This window comes from Schistocerca gregaria, chromosome 8 (assembly GCF_023897955.1).
Source record: "Schistocerca gregaria isolate iqSchGreg1 chromosome 8, iqSchGreg1.2, whole genome shotgun sequence".
Classification (NCBI taxonomy): Eukaryota; Metazoa; Arthropoda; class Insecta; order Orthoptera; family Acrididae; genus Schistocerca; species Schistocerca gregaria.
Window position 1 is genome coordinate 254,562,483 of NC_064927.1, and position 24,704 is coordinate 254,587,186.

Below are 24,704 nucleotides of genomic sequence, written 5' to 3' on the forward strand. Positions count from 1 at the left end.
TTTGTCAGCGGGGCAGTGACTACGTTTAAGATGACTGTGCAAAATTCTGTGCTTTCTCAGCAACTTCTTAATATGGTTGTAATCCAAGAAGCTCTTATGTGAAGTTTGGAAGGTAGGAGAACTGAAGCTGTGAGGACAGGTCGTGAAATGTGTTCGGAAGCTCAGATGGTAGAGCACTTGCCTGCGAGAGGCAAAGGTCCCACGTTCGAGTCTCTTTCCGGCACACAGTTTTAATCTGCCAGAAAGTTTTAAATACTCTATTGCTCGTAATCCAATAAATGCATGAACATCAGTATAAATTTGTGTAGAACAGTGAAGTGTACTCATCTAACTTACCAGTACTGCAAGATGAGACATTGTCCTAAAATGAACTGAGGGAACAATTTTTGTTATGGTTGTTGTATGTGAACGTTTAGTTACCAGCTTACCCCAAAGGTGTGCACAATGCAGAGGGAGTATTGTTTATCAGCCTTGCTCCTGAGAGGGGGAATATGAAAAGTTTTAGTTACCAGCTTACCCCAAAGGTGTGCGTGATGCAGAGGGAGTATTGTTTATTTGCCCTGCTCCTGAGAAGGGGAATGTTGTCTTGGCTCCACAACAGTGCTTCCAGTCCACAGATGCATGCACTTTCTGCAGAATGGAACTAGTGCCGACTGGCTGACATTTTGGATAAAAGCATGTGTCAAAGTGAAGTAAATATAAATGTAAAACTGAAAGTGAATTTTGGTACTGAGTATTTTTACTGGTTTTTGCTTCATTGTCCAATTTCAGTCTTGAGGCAGTTCATGAATGCACACATATTTAAGATATGATAGCACATGGAAGCTGGGGCTCTAATAATGAATCTTCAAGAATCCATGTTACTTCCATGTGGAATATTGGCTGTTTGTTACAAGATGCACATACCGCCTTTATGTTTCGATGAAGGAGCCAAGAAGATTCTATTTTTGGCATTAGACAAACAAAGGTTTGGGAATCCATGCTCTATAATGTTCAATAACACTTCGAGTTTAGTAATATTTTCATTCCCTAACTTGGCGGACTCCATTCTTTCTACACATGCACCACAAATAAATTAAAAGCATATAAAAAAACTGAATATTTTACTTTAGTACTTATTTCAGTGCCACAGTTACTCATTATTTTCCACTCCAGAATTTGTTCTCCTTTTGTATCTCTCACACTGCTGCCCGATTTATGTATGACAGAGATGCTATATTCTCTGATCACCATGCTTTGCTTTTGTTGTTAATTGCTCGTGTCAGAAAAAGGTACTGTGCTTCCCTGAAATTCTCATGCATAAGCATATTAAGTGCAACACATAGTCCACTTCTTCTGAATTTCCTTAAACAATAGTTTATTCTACACTTTTTTTAAAAATTTTCTTTTCTTTTCTTATTCTTTTCTTTTTTTCTTTCTTTCAGCCTGCCTACACCAACATTGCAATAAGGCAGCTTTTTTACGTCTAATAATTTTGGTGTAACAGTTCATTCTTTGCCACACTGACAGTAATAGGATGCAAATGTAACAATGTGCTTACAGCCACTGTCTGCAGTGAAATTAGTTGGCCGATTGCTCACTTAATTGTATATCTTAGGTACTGAACTTGCATTGCATTGCATTTAGACAGTCTATGTTTCGACTAGCTGAGAAACCTGGCATTGCCTGGGTATTATTTATAACTGTGCCCCAGAAATTGTCTGTATGGAATTTATTTTTGGCTTATAATGCTTCGTTATATAAAACATTTTAAATTGTATAATTGGCAACATGGTGGAGGAGCGCATTTGCTTTACGAACATCAGAGACAGTCATATAGTGCTGGTCATGCAAGAAGTAACTGACACTAAGTGTCACGCCCGCAACAAGCTGCATCTGGCCTTATGCTTTTTTTATTGTCATAGCAGAATCACTGGGAATTATACATGTTTAAAGTGAAACATAAATGTTCAGGAGTAAGAAGAATTCAGGATACATAAATGTGCTTGCCAGTGTCACTTCCTGTCAAATTACTGCTTCTATGATGTTACGTCAGAAGTATTAATGAAGGGTTCTGAGGAACATCTTGCTCTCGATCAGCATTGCATCACACCTCACTTTTAGAAATAGTTCTCAGAGAGTGTGATGTTCTTCAGTCGCAGCAAGCCTCGTCTCATTATCTCCACTGGATTCTTGAGACTGCACGGTCCTTAGTCTTTTAGCCATTCTTGTGTAGTCAGAGAGACTTGACCATTTTATAGATACTTTTATCCATAAACTAAATGAAATCAAAATGTAATGAGTAAGCACCCAAATCACCAAGCAAAGAATATAAATAAAATGTATCAAAACAAATAAATGAATGTCATAAAGGTTTTAATACACAAAGCAAAATGAGAAAATCCGTATACCCAAGCCATGTAAATTCAATGTTAGTTTGTATTCATGAAGATGTGATTGTGGCACTTAACTCTGTCACTGACATAAACTTCAGATGAGACTTCTGCAAGTCAAATGCAAATAAAACCTATGGAAGAAAGCAAAGCAACGTTGCTAAATTTTCAATACTCAAAACAAAATACTGGTGGGTAGGGAAATTAAATAACTGAAGTTAATATAGTAATCATAAGACGGAATAAATCACGGAAGGAAGGGCGAGAAAGAAGTTATCCACTATGTACCCTAATCCTATACCACATTATTTACATTCATTCCGGAAACATGCATTTACCGTAGCCAAACTGCAATCCCACATACTTTTCCTCCGTTCCTGCTTAACCTTTGGAATCACCCCTAAAGGACTTACCTTAAAAGTTCCCATCTGTGGGTGCAATTCCTCCTTCCACCAATCTCTCCTGGACTTCCAGAACCTTCAATCCTTAGCCCTTACCCAACTTGTCCTGAATCTCTACACTACTTCATGTAACCACCACTCCCAACAGCTCCTATCTCTCTTCAAAGTCCTCCACCTCTCAAACCCTTGCTTGGAGAACACACTCAGGAATATCATCCTAGAAGCCAGCCACAAACTTGAGTCCCATGCCACACACCACCTGTAAAAACTATCCACAGTGCTAGTGCAACACCTAAGAAGTGGGGTCCCTCTCCCTATCCCTCACAAACACCAACCACAACAGAACCGTCAACAAACCCCCCTCATAGCCAACAAACCTAGCCTAGCCACCCTACTCAATCTCCCCATCCCAGCACATACCCCACACAGACCAAATCTCAACTATAACCACAGTCAAATGCCACATATCACCAACCCCAATTCAGTTATAAACCTCTCATCCAGATCCCTCTCTCCTCCAGAGACATCTGTTCTATCAAAAGGCTTAACCTTTAGCCCCACACCTAAATTCAACCACACTGGCCTGGTTAAAGATCTCCTCTCATTCACCTGGAACCTCAACTGGAAATATCACTTCACTACCCAAACACAGCCCCCAAATACAAGACCCAGTGTTAAACCTTGTCTAGAACAGTTCTGACCGCCTTCTCAAAGGGATCCTCCTCCCCTCCCCCAAAACCATCCCTTGCAGACATTTCAGGAATTCCTCACATCCAGTGTTGCCTCCCAGTCCTTCTTGAAGAACATCCCGACAACCCCCAACATCACCCCAGCTGTATCCCGTGCCATTAAGGAGCTGAAAACAGACCGCTCTATTGTAATCCTTCCAGTGGATAAAGGCTCCACAACTGTGGTACTTGACCTTGTGGAGTATGTGGCAGAAGGACTGCGTCAGCTCTGCGACACCTCAACCTACAAAGCTGTTACCCAGGATCCCATTCCCTCCATCCAGACTGAGCTGCAGAAAATCTTAAAAGTCCAAGGTCCCTCACAAGGCCTCACAACGGCTTCCATAGACTTACTCACTCCACCTGAGCCACGTACCCCTACCTTCTACCTATTACCCAAAATCCACAAAGAGAACCATCCTGGCCGTCCCATTGTAGCAGGCTTCAAAGCCCCAACAGAACGTATCTCAGCTCTGGTAGACCAACACCTCCAACCTATCACCCGCAGACTCCCATCCTACATCAAGGACACAAACCACTTCCTAGAATGCCTCAAATTCATTCCCACTCCTCTCCCACCTGAAACCTTTCTCGTCACCATAGATGCCACATCCCTTTACACAAACATCCCACACACCCATGGTCTCTCTACCCTTGAGCACTACTCTCCCAACGCCCACCCGAAGATCTTCCAAAAACCTCGTTCCTTATCACACTTACCAACTTCATCCTCACCCATAATTACTTCACTTTTGAAGGCCAGACCTACAAACAAATCAGGGGAACTGCCATGGGAACCAGGATGGCTCCGTCCTATGCCAGCCTCTTCATGGGCCACATGGAGGAGGCTTTCCTAAAGACCTAACAGCTGCTTCCCCTTTCCTGGTATAGGTTTATAGATGACATATTTGTGGTCTGGACTCATGGTGAAGAAACACTCCTTAATTTCCTCCATAACCTCAACTCCTTTTCGAATCTGAATTTCACCTGGTCCTTCTCCAAAACCCAAACCACCTTCCTGGATGTTGACCTTCATCTTGTTGAAGCTCACATCCACACCTCTGTCCATATCAAACCCACCAACAAACAACAGTACCTTCACTTTGATAGCTGCCATCCATTCCACATCAAACACTCCCTTCCCTACAGCCTAGGTATTCGTGGCAAACGTATCTGCTCCAGTGACGAATCCCTCAACAATTACACCAATAACCTGACCAGTGCTTTCCTCTCCCGCAACTATCCTGCAGACCTTGTCCACAAACAGATCTCCCGAGCAATACATTCCTCCCCGTCCAACAACAATATTCCTACCCTCAGACCACACAGAAGCATCCCCCTTGTCACCCAATATTATCCTGGCCTCGAATACATCAATAAATTACTCCACCAGGGATATGACTTTCTCAAGTCAACCCCTGAAATGAGATCATCCCTTGACAAAATTCTCCCCACACCACCCAGAGTTGCGTTTTGTCGTCCCCCTAACCTCCGTAACATCCTTGTTAAACCCTACAATATTCCCAGACTACCTTCTCTACCCAGCGGTTCCTACCCCTGTAACCGACCCCGCTGCAAAACCTGCCCCATGCATCCCCCCACAACCATGTACTCCTGCCCCGCTACTGGTAAAACATACACAATTCAAGGCAGGGCCACGTGTGAAAGTACACATGTCATTTATCAGCTGACATGCCTGCACTTCACAGCCTTTTACATTGGTATGACAACAACTAAACTGGCTGAGCGCATGAACGGACACAGACGAACTGTCCGCCTAGGAGATGTCCAATACCCAGTAGCGGAGCATGCCCTCCAGCATAATTCTAGAGACCTAGGAACCTGTTACACCGTATGTGCCATTTGGCTTCTCCCATCCAACACCAGTCCCTCTGAACTGCGGAGATGGGAACTTTGCACTCCAGCACATCCTTTCATCCCGCCATCCCCTTGGACTGAACCTACGTTAAAGAACCTCACTCCCATTTACTTTTCAGTCTTCTCCTCTTTCCCTTTCCTCTTTAGCCATTAATGCATCTTTTCATCCTACATCTTTATACTATACACCTCTTTACTTCTGTATGCATCCTCTTTGGTTTGAAGCTGGCACAGTACCTACAGTACAATATCTTTGGCTTCCCTCTGACAACCATGCCTCCATCCTTGCTACCCTCCCTGTTTTCCTTTCCCTGTTGCTTCATAACCTGGCTTGTGAGTAACTAAATCCACTTTCCCTTCTTTCCTTTCTTTCCCCTCTCTCCTCCCTGATGAAGGAACTTTTATTCCGAAAGCTAGGAACTTAAATTTTTGGTTGTTTTTTGTGTTTCTATCGGCTGTACTGAGCTGAGGTAAGTACTGGCCAGCCCCTCTATCTCTTTGTTAGTAATTGTTTCACATCTTTATATGAGATTTTCCATTAATTATTTATATCTATATAGTTTGATACATGCTGAGATGAAAGACTCAGAGTTTCTATGTTCCAGCAATAGACACTTGATATACTGTGTTTTATGTATGCTGTATCCAGCACTTGCTATCATAACTGATGATGAAATATATTTGTTCATATTGCCCCATATGTGAATTGGTAGTCAATTGTCTGGGTATTTCCTGAGAACTATTACTTTTGCAACAAAGAGAAGAACAAAAAAATTGAGAATAACCAGCTGTCCACTTGTTTAAAAAATTGTAGCACTTTATCATAAATACTAGGCAGTGCAATAATCATGTTAATAAAATTTGAAAAACAACAGTGTGCATGGTTGAAACACAATAATTTCTTCAGAAATACAAATCAAAATACTTCGGCATGGACCCTGCAGGCCAGACATAAATTTTATTCCAGCCAAAAATTGTAATGAACAATCCACAGTCATCATGTTGTGAATGTCAATGAGGTGTTTTAGAAGAACCTTTTCAGGTAGCCATTACTTTAAACAGACAATGATGGGATTGAAGAATATAGTAGTGCAGACAGAATGAAGGATAAGTCTTTGAGAATGTGAGAAGTTTATTCTTTGAAATAAATAAATAAATAAATAAATAAAAATTTAAATCATGTTTTCAAAACTTGAAGAGCGACAATTAATTAATGAACTGTAGAGGCAGATCTTTATTGGCAGTAACACAGGTCTCCTGGGAGACAGTTTTTGTGATGTACTGATACTATTTGGAATATGTGCACCTGTGGTTCAGAAACTTGTAATAACTTGGTTACATCTCTATGACTCACATATAGCATGGTGTGTGTGTGTGTGTGTGTGTGTGTGTGTGTGTGTGTGTGTGTGTTTGTTTGTAATGAGGATTTCTTCATTAAATTGTGTTTTCCATCAAAGTGCAAAGATCCTCCAGGTATATGTATTATTACATTAATTTTGCAGGATGTGGCGGCATCATGAAAGGATCTAATGGAACATTTGAATCTCCACGATATCCAAATTTTTATTCCCCTGGAGAGACTTGCCGATGGATTCTTGCAGCACCACCAGGAAAATATATCCAACTTACATGGGATTCATTTGCTTTGGAAGGAGATTTTGATGAAGACTGTGGCTATGATTATGTTGAAATTTATGATAATTCCTCAATTGGTGCCTTAAGTATGGGCAGGTAAATAGTAGGATTTTCATTTTGTTTGTTACATATATTTATAGTATATATTATTGTATGTGAGAGCCATATCCATAGGTGCAGAGAGAAAAGTAAATTATAACAACAATCCATAAGGGATCATGAAATTATGAAACACTCTTCATTCCAGAGCACCATCAATGTAGCAGGGTTAAGAGCTATAAAAAATCAGTTTGAAAAGTTTACTTAGTAACGTAATGAAACATATGTTGCCATTGTGGGAAAATAAGAATACAAAAGTTATTTTCCAAGTGCTTGTTTTGACTTTTATTTTGCTCCTTTGGGCAGCTAAGTCTTTGATTACTTAAAACTGAGTTCCATTATTTATCTCAGAGTATAAACTGTGCAATTAAGTGTAAAGAAAGAGCTTTACTCAGTCAAAGAGAGTTTTTAGAGGTCACACAAAATCAAATAGTGGACACTTGATTTGAACAATCTTGCTAGGGTAATGTTCATAGCTGAACTTCATTTGTTGCCAAATTCATATACTCATGCAAGCAAATACTCACTATTTCCCATCTCGACTTGAGAAACACAGAATGTAAACAGGTAAGTACCGAAACATGAAGAAGACTTATAGGATACACATTTGTACCCTTAAAGAAAGGTGAAATAATGGCAGGAGGATAGGCATCCAACCAGACAAAAAAAATTGTATATTCCCACAGAGTGCAGTGACTCATCAGATGTACTCTGCAGTGACAGAATAATATTATGCACTCGGGGGAGGTATGACTTGGAGAACATCAGCAATTTATCTGGGAGTTGTATGAATAATGATGAAGTAGATGAAATACTTCTTCATGAGACAACTAGAGCCCTTATAATGAGGAGCACAAACAATTCTGACTAATCCAGGTGGTGCAGTGTTAGGAAATTGCACTTGTGTTCTGGAGTAGCTAAATTTAAATCCCAATCTGGCCACTCTCACCTTTTTTTATTATGTCATTTGATTTTGTAACCTTGAGTTTCCAAATGTCTGTAATTTCTTGTGGTTGGCTGGTCCATTTTTAATTTTTCTATATATGACATTCTCCTGTAAGCACACAAACAAATTTCAATGATCTGCCACACATTGTATGCATCAAAGTTCTCTGAACATTCAATGATGTAATCAGCTTCTTCACCCCTCTCCCCTTTCCCTCCCACATACACACATACACAGGGAGACAAAATAAACAAAAACCTAAATTAATTTTCGCAAAATTTTGTACATGGCTACATGTTCAGAGACCGTGAATAGTAACAATTGAAAGAAAACAGCCCTTGGTCACTATTTTTAATGAATTAACCAGGTTTCAACCCTGCTAGTAGTGTCTTCCTCAGAATTTAAATTAAAGAATGGTCTATACCGCTACGTAACAAAAATTTCTTCAATGGTATAAAGCCGTTACTCATTATCTGACTTTGGGTCTCCTTGTGCAGGTTGCTGAAATGTTCTTTTCCTTCTAAGGTAGTCCTATTTTTCTAATTATCAAATGTTTCTTGGCTGTATTTCATGTCAATATTGTTTCTACAAGTTGTCATTCAGTCCTATCTACATTTTTGTAATGATATTTTCACGTCTTATCTTACTGTTATAAGCTTTGATGTAGACAAAATGTTATGTTTTATGCTACTATCAAACAACCATTGTTTTCCATTATGTACCAAATACTGTTTTATTTATAATCATTTCTGCCTTTACCTCAATGTGAAGTAGTCTAATTGTATCTACGGCTACTAGATGGAACGCTCATTGCAGCGCCATGTTCACCTGGCCGCATTTGTTAACGTGGGCACCTCAGTCCGTTTGCAACCTGTAATCGTGCAAGTAACGAGCAGCCCTTAGAGGCCGCCATCACAGTTTTTTTTATCTTAAATATCTTTCTGACTAATGCCCTTTTGGCATATTTATTATTTTATAAATGACATATAAGTACTGCCAGGCTTTCACGGGAGTTCCATACTTATACTCTGTATCATATGTTTTTCATTATAATTCTGTGACCATGTTATAGACCATTCTTTGATTTAAATTCTGAGGAAGACACTCCTAGCAGTGTCAAAAACTGGTTAATTTGTTAAAAATAGTGACTGAGGGCTCTTTTCTTTCAATTGTAAATTAATTTGAACCATAACAGAGGACATCTCATGAAATGTGTATTTTCCATGCATCTTATTTCAGTAGAATACTGTGGATTGTGCAAGGCAATACTTAATACTTACTTTGAAAATTGCATAGAGTATACAGTTTGGGAACTCACTGATGACTTATGCCAACAAATAAACTTGATGTGTTTGATGATTTACAATAAAACTGGTACCAACAGCTGTGAGGCAGTTGTAGCAAACAATATTTACACATGTATATAGGTAATCTAAATCAAATAGAAAATTTATATGTTCACTAAACTAGGAAAGCTACAGTAGTATATATCTCAAGGAAAAACTAGGAATGTTTAGCTCTGAACAGGACCACACAGAGGAACTTAGGCTTAAGTTTGGTGGAATATTTGATCATACACTGATTATATATGTACCAAGTGGTATAGTTCATGATGGGACAGACTGTGCTGTGGTGTGAAACTGTGGTTCCAAGCTCAAGCTGTCTAGTAAAGAGAGAATAGCAAGAATGCTCGAAGTGCGCAGGCTGGCAGGCATTAGTCAACTGAGGCTGCTGCCCCTCCAGAGCTTAGTGATGTACACACCCAGTGCCCAGGATGATAATGTATTTCTGCATTGGGGCCACCAGGCACTAACTTTACTTATGATTCTTCATCTGAAATAACTGAATTTACTGAGAGTTATATTTTTTTCCTCTTAAAGTAAAACTCAAGTTTTTTTTTATTAACTGTATTGTATCAGTAGAAAAATAATGTATTTACTGAAGAAATGTAAGCCGATGTTGAATGCAAGTCACACCTCAGAAATAAGGCCTCTGAGGTGGGGGGTGGGGGGGGGGGGGGGCATAGCAATTTACCCTCAGCCAAAACAAATATGGCTCATCATATGATAGATAAAGTAAAAATGACCCCACCTCTCAGGGATTCGTGGAGAGGAGTACCTGCTTACAGTAATTCACACGGAATTAAGTTTAGTTTGTTGACACTTTACTGTTGCTGTTATATCACAAAAATTGACATCAGTGAAAGTTCATAATGTGTGCTGAAATATTCCAAGTGAAACTAGGGCAGCTGGGCCACTAAGACTTTTACAGATTGTAACACAATTCATGTTCAAGTTTCCATTATAGATGAATGTAATATGAAGAATTTTTTCTTTCAATGAAATATAGTGTTTTCATCCAATAAAGTTACATTTTGGCTTGACAGAGTGTGACACTTATTTTAAAGAAGACAAATTTGGCAAAGAACAGCCTACTTATTCAAGATACCACTGATTTATACCATCTCTGGTAGAGATTAGACAGAGTGCTTTAGTAGATTACCTTTATAACATTGTAAACAATGCAATTTGTACATGGGAATCATTTTCAGCACAACTCATCCATACAAAGTGTGCATTCCTATGTCTGTCAGAGATGTCTGACAAAAGAGTAAGAGCGCAACCACCTAGGATACAGGTGACCACAATTATACACAGATGGGCTCTGAGCAGTGACTTCACAAGTGAGACTTGCTGCACTGCATCTCTAAACATAGTTGGGATTTTTATTTTTTCTTGTTTTAGTATAAAGCCTCCCAAGAAAGTCAACCTCTTTCATCATCTAGTGGTTACCCCCCTTTCCCCCTCCCCCCCCCCACCGCCGGGGGAAGAGGATACAAAAATACGTATTTACAATACACAGTAGAAAAAATACATAAATAACTATCACATAAACACACACATAAGAAACACACACCATGCTTTCTCTTTCACAGTAGTGTAGGCTCACTGACTGGCTGAATACCGTTGTGTATTCACACACACACACACACTTGAAACAAGCTTGCACCCTTAATGTGTCCTGTATGAGTTAATTGCCTATCTTCCTTTGTTAAACATTCCACATACATACTAAGTGTATCCTTAAGTGGTCTGTTCAAAGACACATCTAATGGCTCTAGAATTGACATCATCCCTCCTGATATTAGAGCCAAGCCAGTTGTACCCTCTACTAATCTTCTCTTTACAATGGGCGTAGTATGACCTGCACACGAATCTAGTTCAAGCATGTTCATCAAACTAAGCAAGGCACCAGGATGATGTTGCCATACAAGTTTCATCCACTCTGATACCATGTCTTCTGTGAAACAGCCATGTTTGTTAGCACATAGGGTGATGCTTTTTGGAAATAGCTCATACAAAGAGAAGAGAAATCAGAGCTCAAACAGAAAGGTTTAGGTGTTTGTTTTTCCCGCACGCTGTTCGGGAGTGGAATGATGGAGAGATAGTATGATTGTGGTTCGATGAACCCTCTGACAAGCACTTAAATGTGAATTGCAGAGTAGTCATGTAGATGGAGATGAAAGGCAACATCTAGTGTTTAGAAACAATGAATGTCAGTTTATAGCCATGGGCATGATAGAAATGTGCTGCTTTTCACCAACACCAGACAGCATCATGACCTCTTTGTTCCACTTTGCTTCTACTATGTAATTTTTTGGCATATCAAAATATACTGAAGTTTCATCCACAATTCACAAAAGTACTAAAGTAGACTGAAACAAAGGTTGAAATCTAAATGTACTGTCTGCAGACATTATTACAAGCATTGCTCTCATTGGCCTAGCATTCAGAGGAAGGAACACAAATGAAGTTGGCTGATGGGAGGGGAGGGGGGGGAGGGCAGTGCAGTGAGCAGAAGACTTTCACCCATTGTGCACAGTGAGGATAACGTATGATTTATATTGATCGTCTGCGCTATGAGTGAAATCTCTCATGTAAGTTACAAGGTTTTGTAAAAGCTCATTTATAAGGATGCTCATGTTCAAATATGGAATGTATTCATACTATTGAATATGAAATTAAATTACAACAGTGAAACACTTATTACCATTACGTTCCAAGTGTTGACCGCATTGAGAAATAGCTCGATGTACATTGTTCTGTGCCAACAGTTTCCGAAACAAGCTGGAGCTGTCAAAATGTAAAACTTTACTTACAATGCTTGCCAGCTTATGCAGTTTTATTTAAAAATTTTTGTTTTTGTGGTGTTTATGTTAAGATATTTACTTTTATTACTCTGAATATTTGAAAAACTGCTAAATTCAAAGATAGGCAATATTAAATTTGAATTTTCTCCGTGGTAAAAAATAATTAATGTTCCATACTTGAATCACTAACACAGCAGCTCCTTTGGCAAAATAACTATTTATGGTGGCTTGAAGTGGCAGTATTTGGACCTTCCTATGGCTTTGCCCCTGAATCTAAGCTGCATGCTCTTCTTTGGACCATGAAAGCTGGGAAAAAAAGGTTGGCTTGTTTTTTAGTAAATATATGAACATCATAATAGTAAAGTTTTATAAATGGTGATTTCATTTTATCACCATAATGTTTCAGATAACGTTGTCAAAGTAAACAAAATTACTACAGTTATGTATTTCACTTTAAAAAGCAGCACAGCTGTGTGAATTTGAAAAGCTGAGGTTGGAACCCAATACTAAGTAAAGAAGGGAAAGTTGGCTGATGGAAGGAATATAAACTTCCACATGGGAAAAATATATTAAAAACAAAGATTGCAAGACTTACCAAGCGGGAAAGCGCCGGTAGACAGGCACAATAAAATAACACACAAACACACACACACACATAAAATTTCACTTGTGTGTGTGTTATTTTATTGTGCCTGTCTACTGGCACTTTCCCGCTTGGTAAGTCTTGGAATCTTTATATATATATAAAATAGAAGGAAACTTCCACATGGGAAAAGTATATTACCAAGCGGGAAAGCGCCGGCAGACAGGCACAATGAACAAAACACACAAACACACACACAGAATTACTAGCTTTTGCAACCGATGGTTGCTTCTTCAGGAAAGAGGGAAGGAGAGGGAAAGACGAAAGGATGTGGGTTTTAAGGGACAGGGTAAGGAGTCATTCCAATCCCGGGAGCAGAAAGACTTCCCTTAGGGGGAAAAAGGACAGGTGTAAACTCGCACACACACACACATATCCATCCAACTTGCCCTTCAATATATCCTCTCTTCTCGTTATCCACTTGGTCTCAATCTCAACTAATTTCAAGTTGCCGCCACTCATACCTCACCTGTATTTCAACAACATCTTTGCCTCCACACTTCCGCCTCGACTTACATCTCTGCCCTTACTCTTTGCCTTTAAATATGTCTGCTTGTGTCTGTGTATGTATGGATGGATATGTGTGTGTGTGTGTGCGCGCGAGTATATACCTCTCCTTTTTCCTCCCTAAGGTAAGTCTTTCCGCTCCCGGGATTGGAATGACTCCTTACCCTCTCCCTTAAAACCCACATCCTTTCATCTTTCCTTTTCCTTTCCTGTTTCCTGACGAAGCAGCCGCCGGTTGCGAAAGCTCGAAATTCTGTGTGTGTGTTTGTGTGTTTTATTCATTGTGCCTATCTACCGGCGCTTTCCCACTTGGTAAGTCTTGGAATCTTTGTTTTTAATATATTTTTCCCATGTGGAAGTTTCTTTCTCAGAGCTATAGAAAGGAAATGAATTTGAAAATAGCATTATGGAAAGACACAAGAGGTAGATGAAGATGAGACACGAGACATACCTGTAGTGCCATGAGAAAAATTTAATAAAATACTGAACAACAACAGCCCAAAACAAGTTATCTGGGGAGACATAATTCTCTCAGAGTTATTGAAATCGGTGCAAGAATGTACCATTGAAAAACTATTCCAGGCAGTGCACAAGGTATATGAGACAGGCGCAGTACCCTCAGATTTCAAGAGAAGCAAAATAAGTACTACCCCAAAGATGGCAGATAATGACAGGTGTGAATATTACAGAACCATCAGTTTTTGTATGATGAATTACATTTACCATGGTAGCAACTGCAAGAAGCAGTAGAGTAAAGTTTTAATACAGTAATTGCTTTTATTTTCTAGAGGTCTCCACAAAGGAAATTTGGCACAATATTTTAAAAGACATGTTTCATTCAATATAATACAGTTTAAACTAAGTTCTCAGCACCAGCCAATAAGTGAAACTAAAGAAAAATCTTGATCATTAAGGTTATAACTTGAACTATGCAATTACAATTATCAAAGAAGTTTTAAAACCAGTACAAGAGTAAAGTACCACACTTCAGTTGCAGCATTAAATAATTGGTTACTAGAAAGACTGGCAGACAGATAGGTTTCAAAAGAAACACCAATTCCATATTAGCTCCTCTGCATTAGGCGTACCCAATCAACATACCAAATAAGCTCTGCTCCATACAGGTGATGCATATTATGCCTTGCAATTTATGAATATCACTGGTGACAGTGAGCCACATTCTCTTCAACATACAGAAATAAAAGTTACACATATGCACTACACTCGAATACATAAGAAATATAACCACTTAGTGGACATTAAAACATGAAATGTGTGAAGGGAATAATTACTAGTCAAGCTATGCTTGCCTATAGGTATCTGCTATGACCAAGATATATCTATTTCTGTTCTTGGTCTGGATAAGTGGCTCGAAATAGTTAAAGAACAACTTTTAGACGGGTTTCTGTTCTCACGTAAAATTCAACAAACCTGGATTTGACTTTGCCTCCTTACATTCCAGGAAGTGAGTCACTAACTTTATTGCATTGAAGTTCAACAAGGGCCATGTCAAATGTTCCTTAATTTCTTGAATGGTTTTGAAAGTCCCTAAGTGCCCCTGCACAATGACTGATGCAAGCTCTGAAAGACTGCTGGTACGGGTTGCTAGAGTAAACAAATCTTCAGCTTCCTATCATGGTGGGTACAATAGCACAATAGTCCTCTAATGAGCTGGTATCCACTTATTGAGTCACTTTCCCTCAACTGCCTCTTGATACCCCTGAGGAGCTTATCCTCACCCTGTTTTTCTCGTAAATTTTTCAACAAGAAGGGGATTTCCTTTAGAATCACAGCATTCAATAAAATCCATTCTTCGTTTCCCAGTACTCTAATGACAGTTTGCTCAGTCTCAAACTTGTGACCACTTGATTATCAGAACCTTTTATATGCTTCACTGAAAACTTAAAAGCAAACACACACGCTACCCAGTGGGCTATCCTTTCAGTTTTCCGGGGCCTCGCCAAAACCCAGCTGACTGCTTGGTTATGGTCTCCAATATGCATCATTTATGCTGGAGATAGAAGTGAAATATCTGTAACCCTAGGAACACAGTGAGAGCCTTCAGGTCATAAATTCAATATTTCATTTCATGAACAGGTGAGGACATAGATGCATAAGCAAGAGGCCAACATTTTCCCTCTTGTTCGTGAAAAGGAACTGCACTGCAGCAACTCCAGTATTGGACATGTCAGTTTGAAGACCCAATTTCTTCTCATAATCTGGGATCACTGGGACCAGTACATCGCTTAAAGCCAGCTGCAATGCATCAAATGCTGCCTATTGGCTCTCAGACCAACAAAAAGTCTCACCTTTCCTATGGAGTTGATTTAATGGCATAGCTAGCTGTGGAGATCTGGGGATGAATTTGCAAAATAAATTAATCATCTTAGTAAATCAGGTTATTCCCTTTCTGTATGGCTTTAGTTTGTTCTTCATCAGATTTAATTACTTGGGCTGAAACCAAGTGTTCCAGTAAAGAAGTTTCCAGATGCCTGTATTGTAAGACTGGCCTCGCTTAACTGCTCCAAAACCTTCCCTAAGTGATTAAGTTGCTCTTAAAATGACAGACTATAAACTCACATCATCTAGATATTTATAAACACACGGAAATTTTAAATCTCCCAACAAGGAATCGAGAAAGCAGTTTAGTACGGCTGCACCAATTGCGAAGCCAAATAGAACTCTGATAAATTTGAACAGTTCCAATCAGTACAGAAGACTTTTAGGGACTTAGATCTTTCAGTTAAAGATATTTGATAATAAGCCTTGTTGACATCTAGTACTGTGAAATAACCGGCTGCTACAAACCATATAAAGTAGTTGTGGAGATCCAGTAATGGAACTGATTCTAGTGAAACCTTCTGGTTCAAAACCTAGTATTTTACCACTGGTTGGTATCCTTGCCTTATCCTTTAGGGACTAAAAACATAGGAGTTTCATAAGGTGAAGTGGAGGTGTAATGACTCAATTCTGTAGCAACTGACTGATGATCTGCTTCAACTGCCACATCTCAGGCAGAGGCAGATGGTAAGGTGACTACTGGGGTGGCAACTAATCCACCAATTGAATGTCATATCCTGTCTTATCAGTGATGCCCAGCCAGTCCATCAAAACATCAGGGAATTTATGCAATAAATTTAATATTTCCTGAGCTTCCTGCTACTTAATGTGGTCTAATTGGACTTTTTTCCCCAAAGCCTTCCACTGCATTAATACTATTGCCTCACATATGCTTGCACATTCTATACTTCTTCTCTGACCAAAATTGCAGGAGAAAATTTTTCCCAGCATAATTCAAAACTCAGTGCATTTTGAATTAAAAAATACAATCCAGAATAATACTTTGAAACAAGCTCGTAGCTAAACACAAATCCTGAATCTTTACTTCAGTCCACACCTTCCCTATTAACAGCAAACTTTCCCCATTCACTGTACAAAAGTTTTGATTAATAGATTGCAAAAAAAGAAACTTGCAAATAAACCTATGCTTTTGGTGCCAATAATAATCCATTAAACTACAGACTCATTTGGGAGTGACAGAAGTGCAAATGAACAGAAGGTTGTGGTTCAGCCCATAATCTTCATACAACCATTTGGCAGTCTGCCACTGCTCAGAAGATTACTTCAGCAAAATTTATATTCACAAGTCATAAGCCCCAGCTGATTATGTAGAGAACAATTACTTGTGCAAAAAGAACCTTACCTGTTTCATTCTGTCACTCAATTCATTGGGCTTCCCATAACAGCTTCACACTATATTGTCATCCTTTTTCCATCATTAAAGCTAAAACTTTCCAGTGTGGCTGCTAACTGTTAAGTTCCACAAAATTCTTACACTTTCCCGCAAAAACTACTAGTGACCAATCCTCTTGTTAAATGCCTTCCAAAGTATTATTAACATTTTCCATGTAATGAAGAAAATTTTCATTCATTCCTGAACTCTATAATTAAACTTATTTGTTAAATCATTCTTACATCTCCTGGAGATGTTTTGATGAACAGTTATCCTGTTCAAACCCTCAAGAGACCCCTACTTGTGGATAATTTCCTTAACAAGTCCACTCAATCTACCCATGGTATGAAGGTGAATCACCTGAAACATCAGAAGGTGTCAACATTGAAGGATGTCAATTGGATGCTATGCCCTAACTGTTAACCACAAAAAGTGCACCATCTCCATACACAACTCAGTCGACAAAACTTCTGCTTCCTATAGCATCCTATCAATTGGATTTGCAAGCTTATTAAAGCAACTCCAGACTCCTGCATTACCATGTTCCCCAGTAGTCCTGCACTACATGTTTACATTCACACTGTCTTCCGATCCTGCCTAAAATTACAAACCATTGGTCAAGGTTTGAAATTCCATCAGTTTTTTCACCATTTTCTAGAATTGTAACTTGTTCTCCATATTAATCTGAAACAAATCTTGCACGGCATTAGCCGAGTTGCTTAACCGAGTTTGAATATGCAGTATTTGCTTATGGGAAGGGCAGTTGTCCCACAAAAATTCAATATTGACTTGCACCGTGGAGAGATGTACTCATAGCACAAGGTAGAAGCTGCACCTACCTCACTCACATCCTGTTTACTCAGCTGTAACAGGCAGTGCAAACTATCCTGCAACCTCTGTACTGGTTCATTCATGCCTCCCTTGGTGACTTGGCCCCCTATTCATAGTTCATATTTAGTAAATTCCTTTTTTAAATGGGAGATGCTAATTAATTCTCACTTATTCATAGTTCATATTGAAAAATCCTTTTTTAAATTGAATAATAGCCATGCTTGACAGTAGAATAATCTGAAACACAACACAAAGGACAGCAATAAAACTCAACTAACCTAATTTCCTAAGTTTAACAAATTTCCTTTGTTTTCTATCATACAACAACTCTCTTGCAATGGTACCATTGACATCATAAATTATATTTACCATGGTAGCAACTTCATGGAGCAGTGGAGTGGTATCTACTGGGACTCAGTAAAGTAAGGTGTTAATGCATTAATTTCTTTTGTTTTTCAGAGATTATGGTGCAACAGGTTGTTCTATCTATTCCTCAAAGTAAGATGAAAAATGTTCTTGTAAAAATGTTGTTTAGGTAGTTAGCATGTACAGAACCTCCACTGTGCAAGCATTGATTTTGATTTGTGCATAGACAACACGAGAAGTGTGAGCACAGAACATGGGCAAGTTGCAATGCTGTCAAGAGAGTCTACGTGCTCTGGAGGTGACATTTATACATATGTGTCATAGCTTGATGGTTTTTTAGAAGGAAAAGAGGAAGCACCCAAAAACATTGATAGTAACTTTGGAGAAGTGCCATTCTCTTATGTGCTGTTCTGTAATTTGCTTCAGCTATGTTGTTCTGAGTAATAGAAGATTTGTCACCAAATGTTGTAAATATTGAATACGAGATCAATGCAAACCAGAAGAATTCTCTAAAGAGGCATTTACCTCATTCTGTAGTGAGCTGGCATAGATGTGAGCTCTCTTAAAGTCCTCGGTCCTCTACAGATGGAAACAGTCACATAGAACAATTAATAGCACTGCAAAACAAACATGGGACAGCAACCAGAAATCTCCAGAAAGGTAAAAGTGCTCATGAACAACATTTAGGTGACAGATCTTTAGTGAAGTTTTTGGTGCTATTACCATCTATAACCAGAAACCTTTTGTATCACTCAGTGATCTCCTGAAAGAAAATTTGGCACAATCTCTTAAAAGACATATTCCAATTAATTTAATACAGTTCAAACAAAGCTCTCTGCATCAGCCATCAGTTGAAACTGATTAAAATATTTTAAAGATCTTCCCAGTTAAGATTACAATTTGAACTAAACATTTACAATTATCAAAGCAGTTTTAAAACTAATAAATGAATAAAGGAAAACATTTCAATCATATCCTTAAATATGTGGTTACTATAGTTCAATTCTTTTATCTTGGCGGTTCGCGCATGCCCGCCCAGATGCGGGAGATTGCTGCATTGCCAGTTGTTCGCGCCAAGAGAAGCAGTGCCATAGTATGGTTCACAAACTTACGTTTAGGGGGGAGCGCGCAGTTTATGAAGTAAAGCCACCACTGCCGTATTAACCCTTTCACTGCTACAGAGATGTGCTCCCCGCTTTCCGCGATGTGCGCGATTTTGTCATCATTGCACTGCTCGCCTGTGCAGACACATGGTGTTATGACTGCTTTGACACACGTGTCATTCGATTTCACAAAAACTATTTGGCCCAAAAATTTGATTTTTACACATCTTCATGACTGATACCTTCCCCCATAAATGACTTAATTTTGTTTCAATGTTCAACGCAGTTATTGTGCAGCATTAGATGTTGTAAACCATTGCACGAAACTTTGAAGAGTTTGCAGAGGTAAAAGTTCATAGCGTTTACTTTCCGAATGGTCGATTTTAGTTGCCAGTAGAAATTTCAAAAAATTACATTCAAACAAATAAAATTCATGAAGTAAGACACTTTGATATTGTTTTTAAAATAAAGAAAATACTAAGCATCGATCAAGGTTTGAGTTCAGAACCTTACACTCAGCAGCCATACACTTTAACCATTACACTAACACAGCTCGTCTTTTAATGTATCTTCTGGAGGACTTTAAAATATCACGCAAAATACCGACAAACACTGTTGGTATGATTATGAATTACTCATGTTTTGTCGAAGTACAATTATAAATAAACAATTACCACTGTTCTTTATTGGGAAAAAGCGGTTAGTGAGAATCATTCAAACACCTTTCCTTGCTATCGCCTGAATTAGGATGCTTATTGCTTGTTTGGTTTAATTAATTAATAGAATATGAAGCAATTGGTATAAAGAATGCTTTTTCCACACTTTCTATAAAAGGAAGTCTGCTATCAAGACATTGATTTTGTTCAATTACATTATTTATGACTGAACGTTTCGAAAACTGAAGACACTCGTCCGTGCTCTGCACTGCAGTTGAGCTCTGGCAATGTCATTCTCTTTTCATTGGCTGACTGTGTTTTGTGGCATCAGATGCGCAGAACGAACCTAAACTCGGCGGCCGTCATAAATGGCGCGCACTTATGAAGACTGATAGACTGAAAGATTTCAAGAGAAATAACAATTCCAGATCAGCCCCTAGATACCAAAGGCACCCAATCAGCAGAACCAAGAAGCTCAGCTCTGTACAGGTGGTGTGTATTTTTTACAAGTTGTGAATATTGCTAGTGCCAGTGGGCCACTTGGCTACAATATGCAAAAAGGAAAGTTACACACATGACATACTCTTGAATACACAAGAAATATAATCACTCAGTGGGCCTTTAAACATGAAATGCATGCCAAGGATAATTGCTAATTAAGTTGTGCTTGACAGTAAACTGAACTCTGTACCCTGAAGGCACATAAATCCTAATTGGCTTGTACTTTATGTTAACAGACATCTGGAAACTAACCAGATTACAAACTGGTTTCACTACATGAAAAGCCACTTAAAACAGTGTTGAACAGAAATACTTCTAATATCACCAAAGTGTGGCCAGGGGAAGTACAAGCAAAGTGGATCTCACACAGTACAAAATGCACTGGCTCAAATTGACAAATGAAGGTTCACCAGAATGGCTTCAGCTGCCAGAGAATGTGATCAAGTGTGTGTGTGTGTGTGTGTGTGTGTGTGTGTGTGTGTGTGTGTGTGTGCGTGCGTGCGCGCCCTCTATTGTTGACAAAGGCCTTGTTGGCCAAAAGCTTATTTTGTGACAGTCTTTTTGTTGTGCATATCTGTGACTCAGCATCTCTGCTATATGATGAGTAGCAACTGTCCTTTTCATAATATTGTTACACTCCAATAACCAGTGGATACAAACCACTCACTGCAGTGCGTGGTGCCTCTGCACTCTTCCACACCAGGAACCATAACACACGAGAGCTCTAACACAATAATCAGTGTGAGTAACACCCCCCCCCCCTCCTCCCCCTCCCACTCTGCTTCTGCCACCATAGGGCATTAAATCCTCGCCTTTCCTCTTTCCGAGTGTCCTATCAGGCCACAAGGATGACTACTGCATTGCAGTGCGGCAACACAGTCTTTGACTGCTCTCATCAGGTATCAGTAGGAACAGATGCAAGGCTTGTGTTTAATAAGTCATACTGCGGAGTAATGATGTAAATTATTTTAAGATAGATGGAAACACTGGTAGAAGTCAACCATGGGAAAGATCGGCTTGGGTTCCAGAGAATTGTATGAACATACAAGGCAATACTGACCATATGACCTACCTTACAAGGTGATGGAAGAAGGCAAACCCACATTTATAAAATCAGTGTATTTACAGAAAGATTTTGACAGGTTGACTACAATAAAGGCCTTGAATTTCTAAAGGGAATGTGGAGAAATAATGGTTGCAAAAGATTACCTACTACTCCCACAGAATGTTGACTGCAGGTAAGAGTCAAGGGATTTGAATGGGTGATGTTATACGGTACGTAAGTTGAGAAAATGTAAACTAAAGACAAACTTTGAAAAGATATTAAAGTTCTGGGACAAGAAGTAAAAACCATGAGGTTTGCGAGTGACCTTAAAATTCTCTCAGATATGATAGAATGAAAAGCAGTTAAAGAGAATGTGTAGCGCATTGAAAGATGTTTAAGATAAATATCAACAAACGCAACACAAGGACAATGGAATGTAGTTGAATAAAATCAGAAGATGCAGAGTGAATTAGATTAGGGAATAAAACATTACAAATAGTAGCTGAGGTTTGTTATTTGGGCAGCAGAATAACTTAATTATTGCCAAAATACAGTGGATGGAAGCAAGAAAAGAGAAATTTGTTAACTCTTATATAAATCTAAATGTTAGAAGATCATTTCTGAAGGTACTCATTGAGAGTGAAATGTGGATGGTAAACATGCCTATCTGCGACACACAAGAAATATATACAAGAAATGAGGCTTTTTAAATATGCTAAAGATTAGATAAGTAGATCAGACAACCAAGAAGAGATACTGCATTAAACTGCAGGTGGGATTTATACACGACTTGACTAACAAAAGAGATCTGTTGCGTTAATAGGACACATCCTGATACATTGAGGGATTGTCAGTTTAGTAATGGAGGGGGCATGGGGGGGTAAAAATTGTAGTAAGCAGATTGGGATGGATCTAAGTCTCAATAGTTCACACACAAATGAACAGGCTTGCACAGGATAGAATCTGGGGAATGGACTGTAGATTGCAACAGTGACAACTTTTAAACAATTATGAAAATTCAAGTAAAAATTTAAAACATGTATAAGACTGAGGCAATAAAGTATTTCCAATAAATATGTGCCGTGCAGTATTTCACTCAGTAATTAGACTTTTCAGAGACATACTGACTGCAGACAAAGTATCTCTAAGTTTTTTTATTATATAAAAAAAGCGCACTATGAAGGAATTGTCTTAATGTGGTGGAAATTGGTAGATGTGATATGTGATGTACATATACAGACCAACAAATGATTACCATTTCAGAAAAGTTTGATGATTTATTCAAGGCAAACAGCTTCACAGATTGAGCAAGTCAGTAACATTTTGGTCCACCTTTTGCCATTATGCAAGTAGTTATTTGACTTTGCCACTGATTAATAAAAGTTGTTGGATGTCTCCTGAGGGATATCATGCCAAATTCTGTCCATTATGTATGAATGCATTCATATATAATTGATTCACCTCACTGGGCAATGAGACCACAACCTTCAGTGCAAATGCATATTTACAATCAATCTCCAGTGGGAATATAAAATAGCAAGCATGGAGGACAACATGACCAACATAATTCACCAGATTTGGAGAACAAAGTAGTTGCCAGTAGGATGGAAGAATGCAATTGTAGTACCAATACATGTGAAGGGGGACAAGAGAGATGCAAACAGCTACAGAAGAATATCACTACTAGAGGTTGGATACTAGGTGTTGTCAAAACTATTGCTCAAGAGAGTAGAAGAACAGGTAGAAAGTACAGTTGGTGACTACCAAGTGGGATGCAGGAAGGGAACAGGTTGTATAGAACAGATATTTATCATAAAGCGACTGATAGAACATAGGGCCTGAAAAAACAAAAAGACAGTAACAACCTTCGTGGACTTCAGAAAGGCATACGACTCCATCGGCAGACAGACTCTTGTTAGGATCCTGAAGAACAGAGGGCTTGATGGAACTACACAAGAACTCGTAAAAGAAATTCTGACAGACATAAAAGCAAGGGTGAGATACAGAAGAGCACTGTCAGAAGAATTTGAGATCAAGGCTGGTGTTAAACAGGGAGATGGATTCTCAGCATTGTTGTTCAATATAGCACTGGACGAAGTGATCAGGTAGTGGAGAGCAATAAACGAGGAAATGGGAATACCAAAGACCCATGTGGGGACCAAAAGGACAACAGAGCTCAAGTGGAGTGCCTAGCCTTTGCAGACGACATAGCAATAGTAAGTGAGGCCGAAGAAGACATAAAGACACAACTCGACAACTTAAGTAAGGTAGCCAGAAAGGGGGGACTAATGATAGCCTATAACAAGACAAAGACATTAAATAGCACTGCAGACTGCTAAACACCGGAAGGCACTGGGGAAATGGTGGAAAAATTTACATACCTGGGAGAATTTATAGCAGGAAGGAACAGGAGCAAGGAGGGAATAACAGAGAGGATAAAGAAGATGATGTCAGCCTTCTGCATGACGAGAGAGATATACAATAAAAAGAATATATCCACAGAGGCAAAGATAAGCCACTACAATGCAACAGTGAGGAATGCAGTATTATATGCTGCTGAGACGATGACACTAGGAAGAAATGGGGCAGAACAACTAGAGAAAGAAGAGAGAAAAATAGTAGGTCCCAAAAAAGGTGTAGAGAGGTGGATGTGAAGACCTAGGGAAGAACTGTACCGGAACATGAGAACAATATCCGGGGAAATCAGACTCAAAAGGGCAAGGTTTGCTGGACATGTAGTTAGGATAAGTAGGGACAGAATGACGAAGAGAGTGTGGGAAACAGCAGGGAGGACAAGGGGAAAGACAGGAACCAAGAGGGTTGTTGAACTTCGGAAGGACTGGTTAGAATTTGGGATCAAGGTTAAAGGAAAGGAAAATTCCAGTAACAAATATACACCGACCAATATGCCGGAGATCAATGACAGGGAAGAATACAAAAAAAGATTAGAATGTCACCAGTGGAGCCGACAGGAGAAACGGACACTGAAGATCTCGGAAGAAGAGCGGGAGAGATTAAGAGAAAGAATGAAGAGGTTCTGGAAAAGAAGAGGAGAATGCAGTCCACGAAGGGACTACTCGTGATCCTACAGAGTCCGTAATGCAAGAAGA

The 24,704-nt window shown here is 39.1% G+C and overlaps 1 protein-coding gene across 1 annotated transcript in view; it reads left to right on the plus strand.

Moving 5' to 3' along the window:
* Nucleotides 1-24,704, plus strand: part of LOC126285431 (cubilin-like) — a 1,398,426-nt gene that overhangs the window by 476,929 nt on the left and 896,793 nt on the right. The window contains exon 22 of the mRNA XM_049984811.1: nt 6,882-7,110. Coding sequence (XP_049840768.1) covers nt 6,882-7,110 — 229 coding nt within the window. The remainder of the gene's footprint in view (nt 1-6,881; nt 7,111-24,704) is intronic.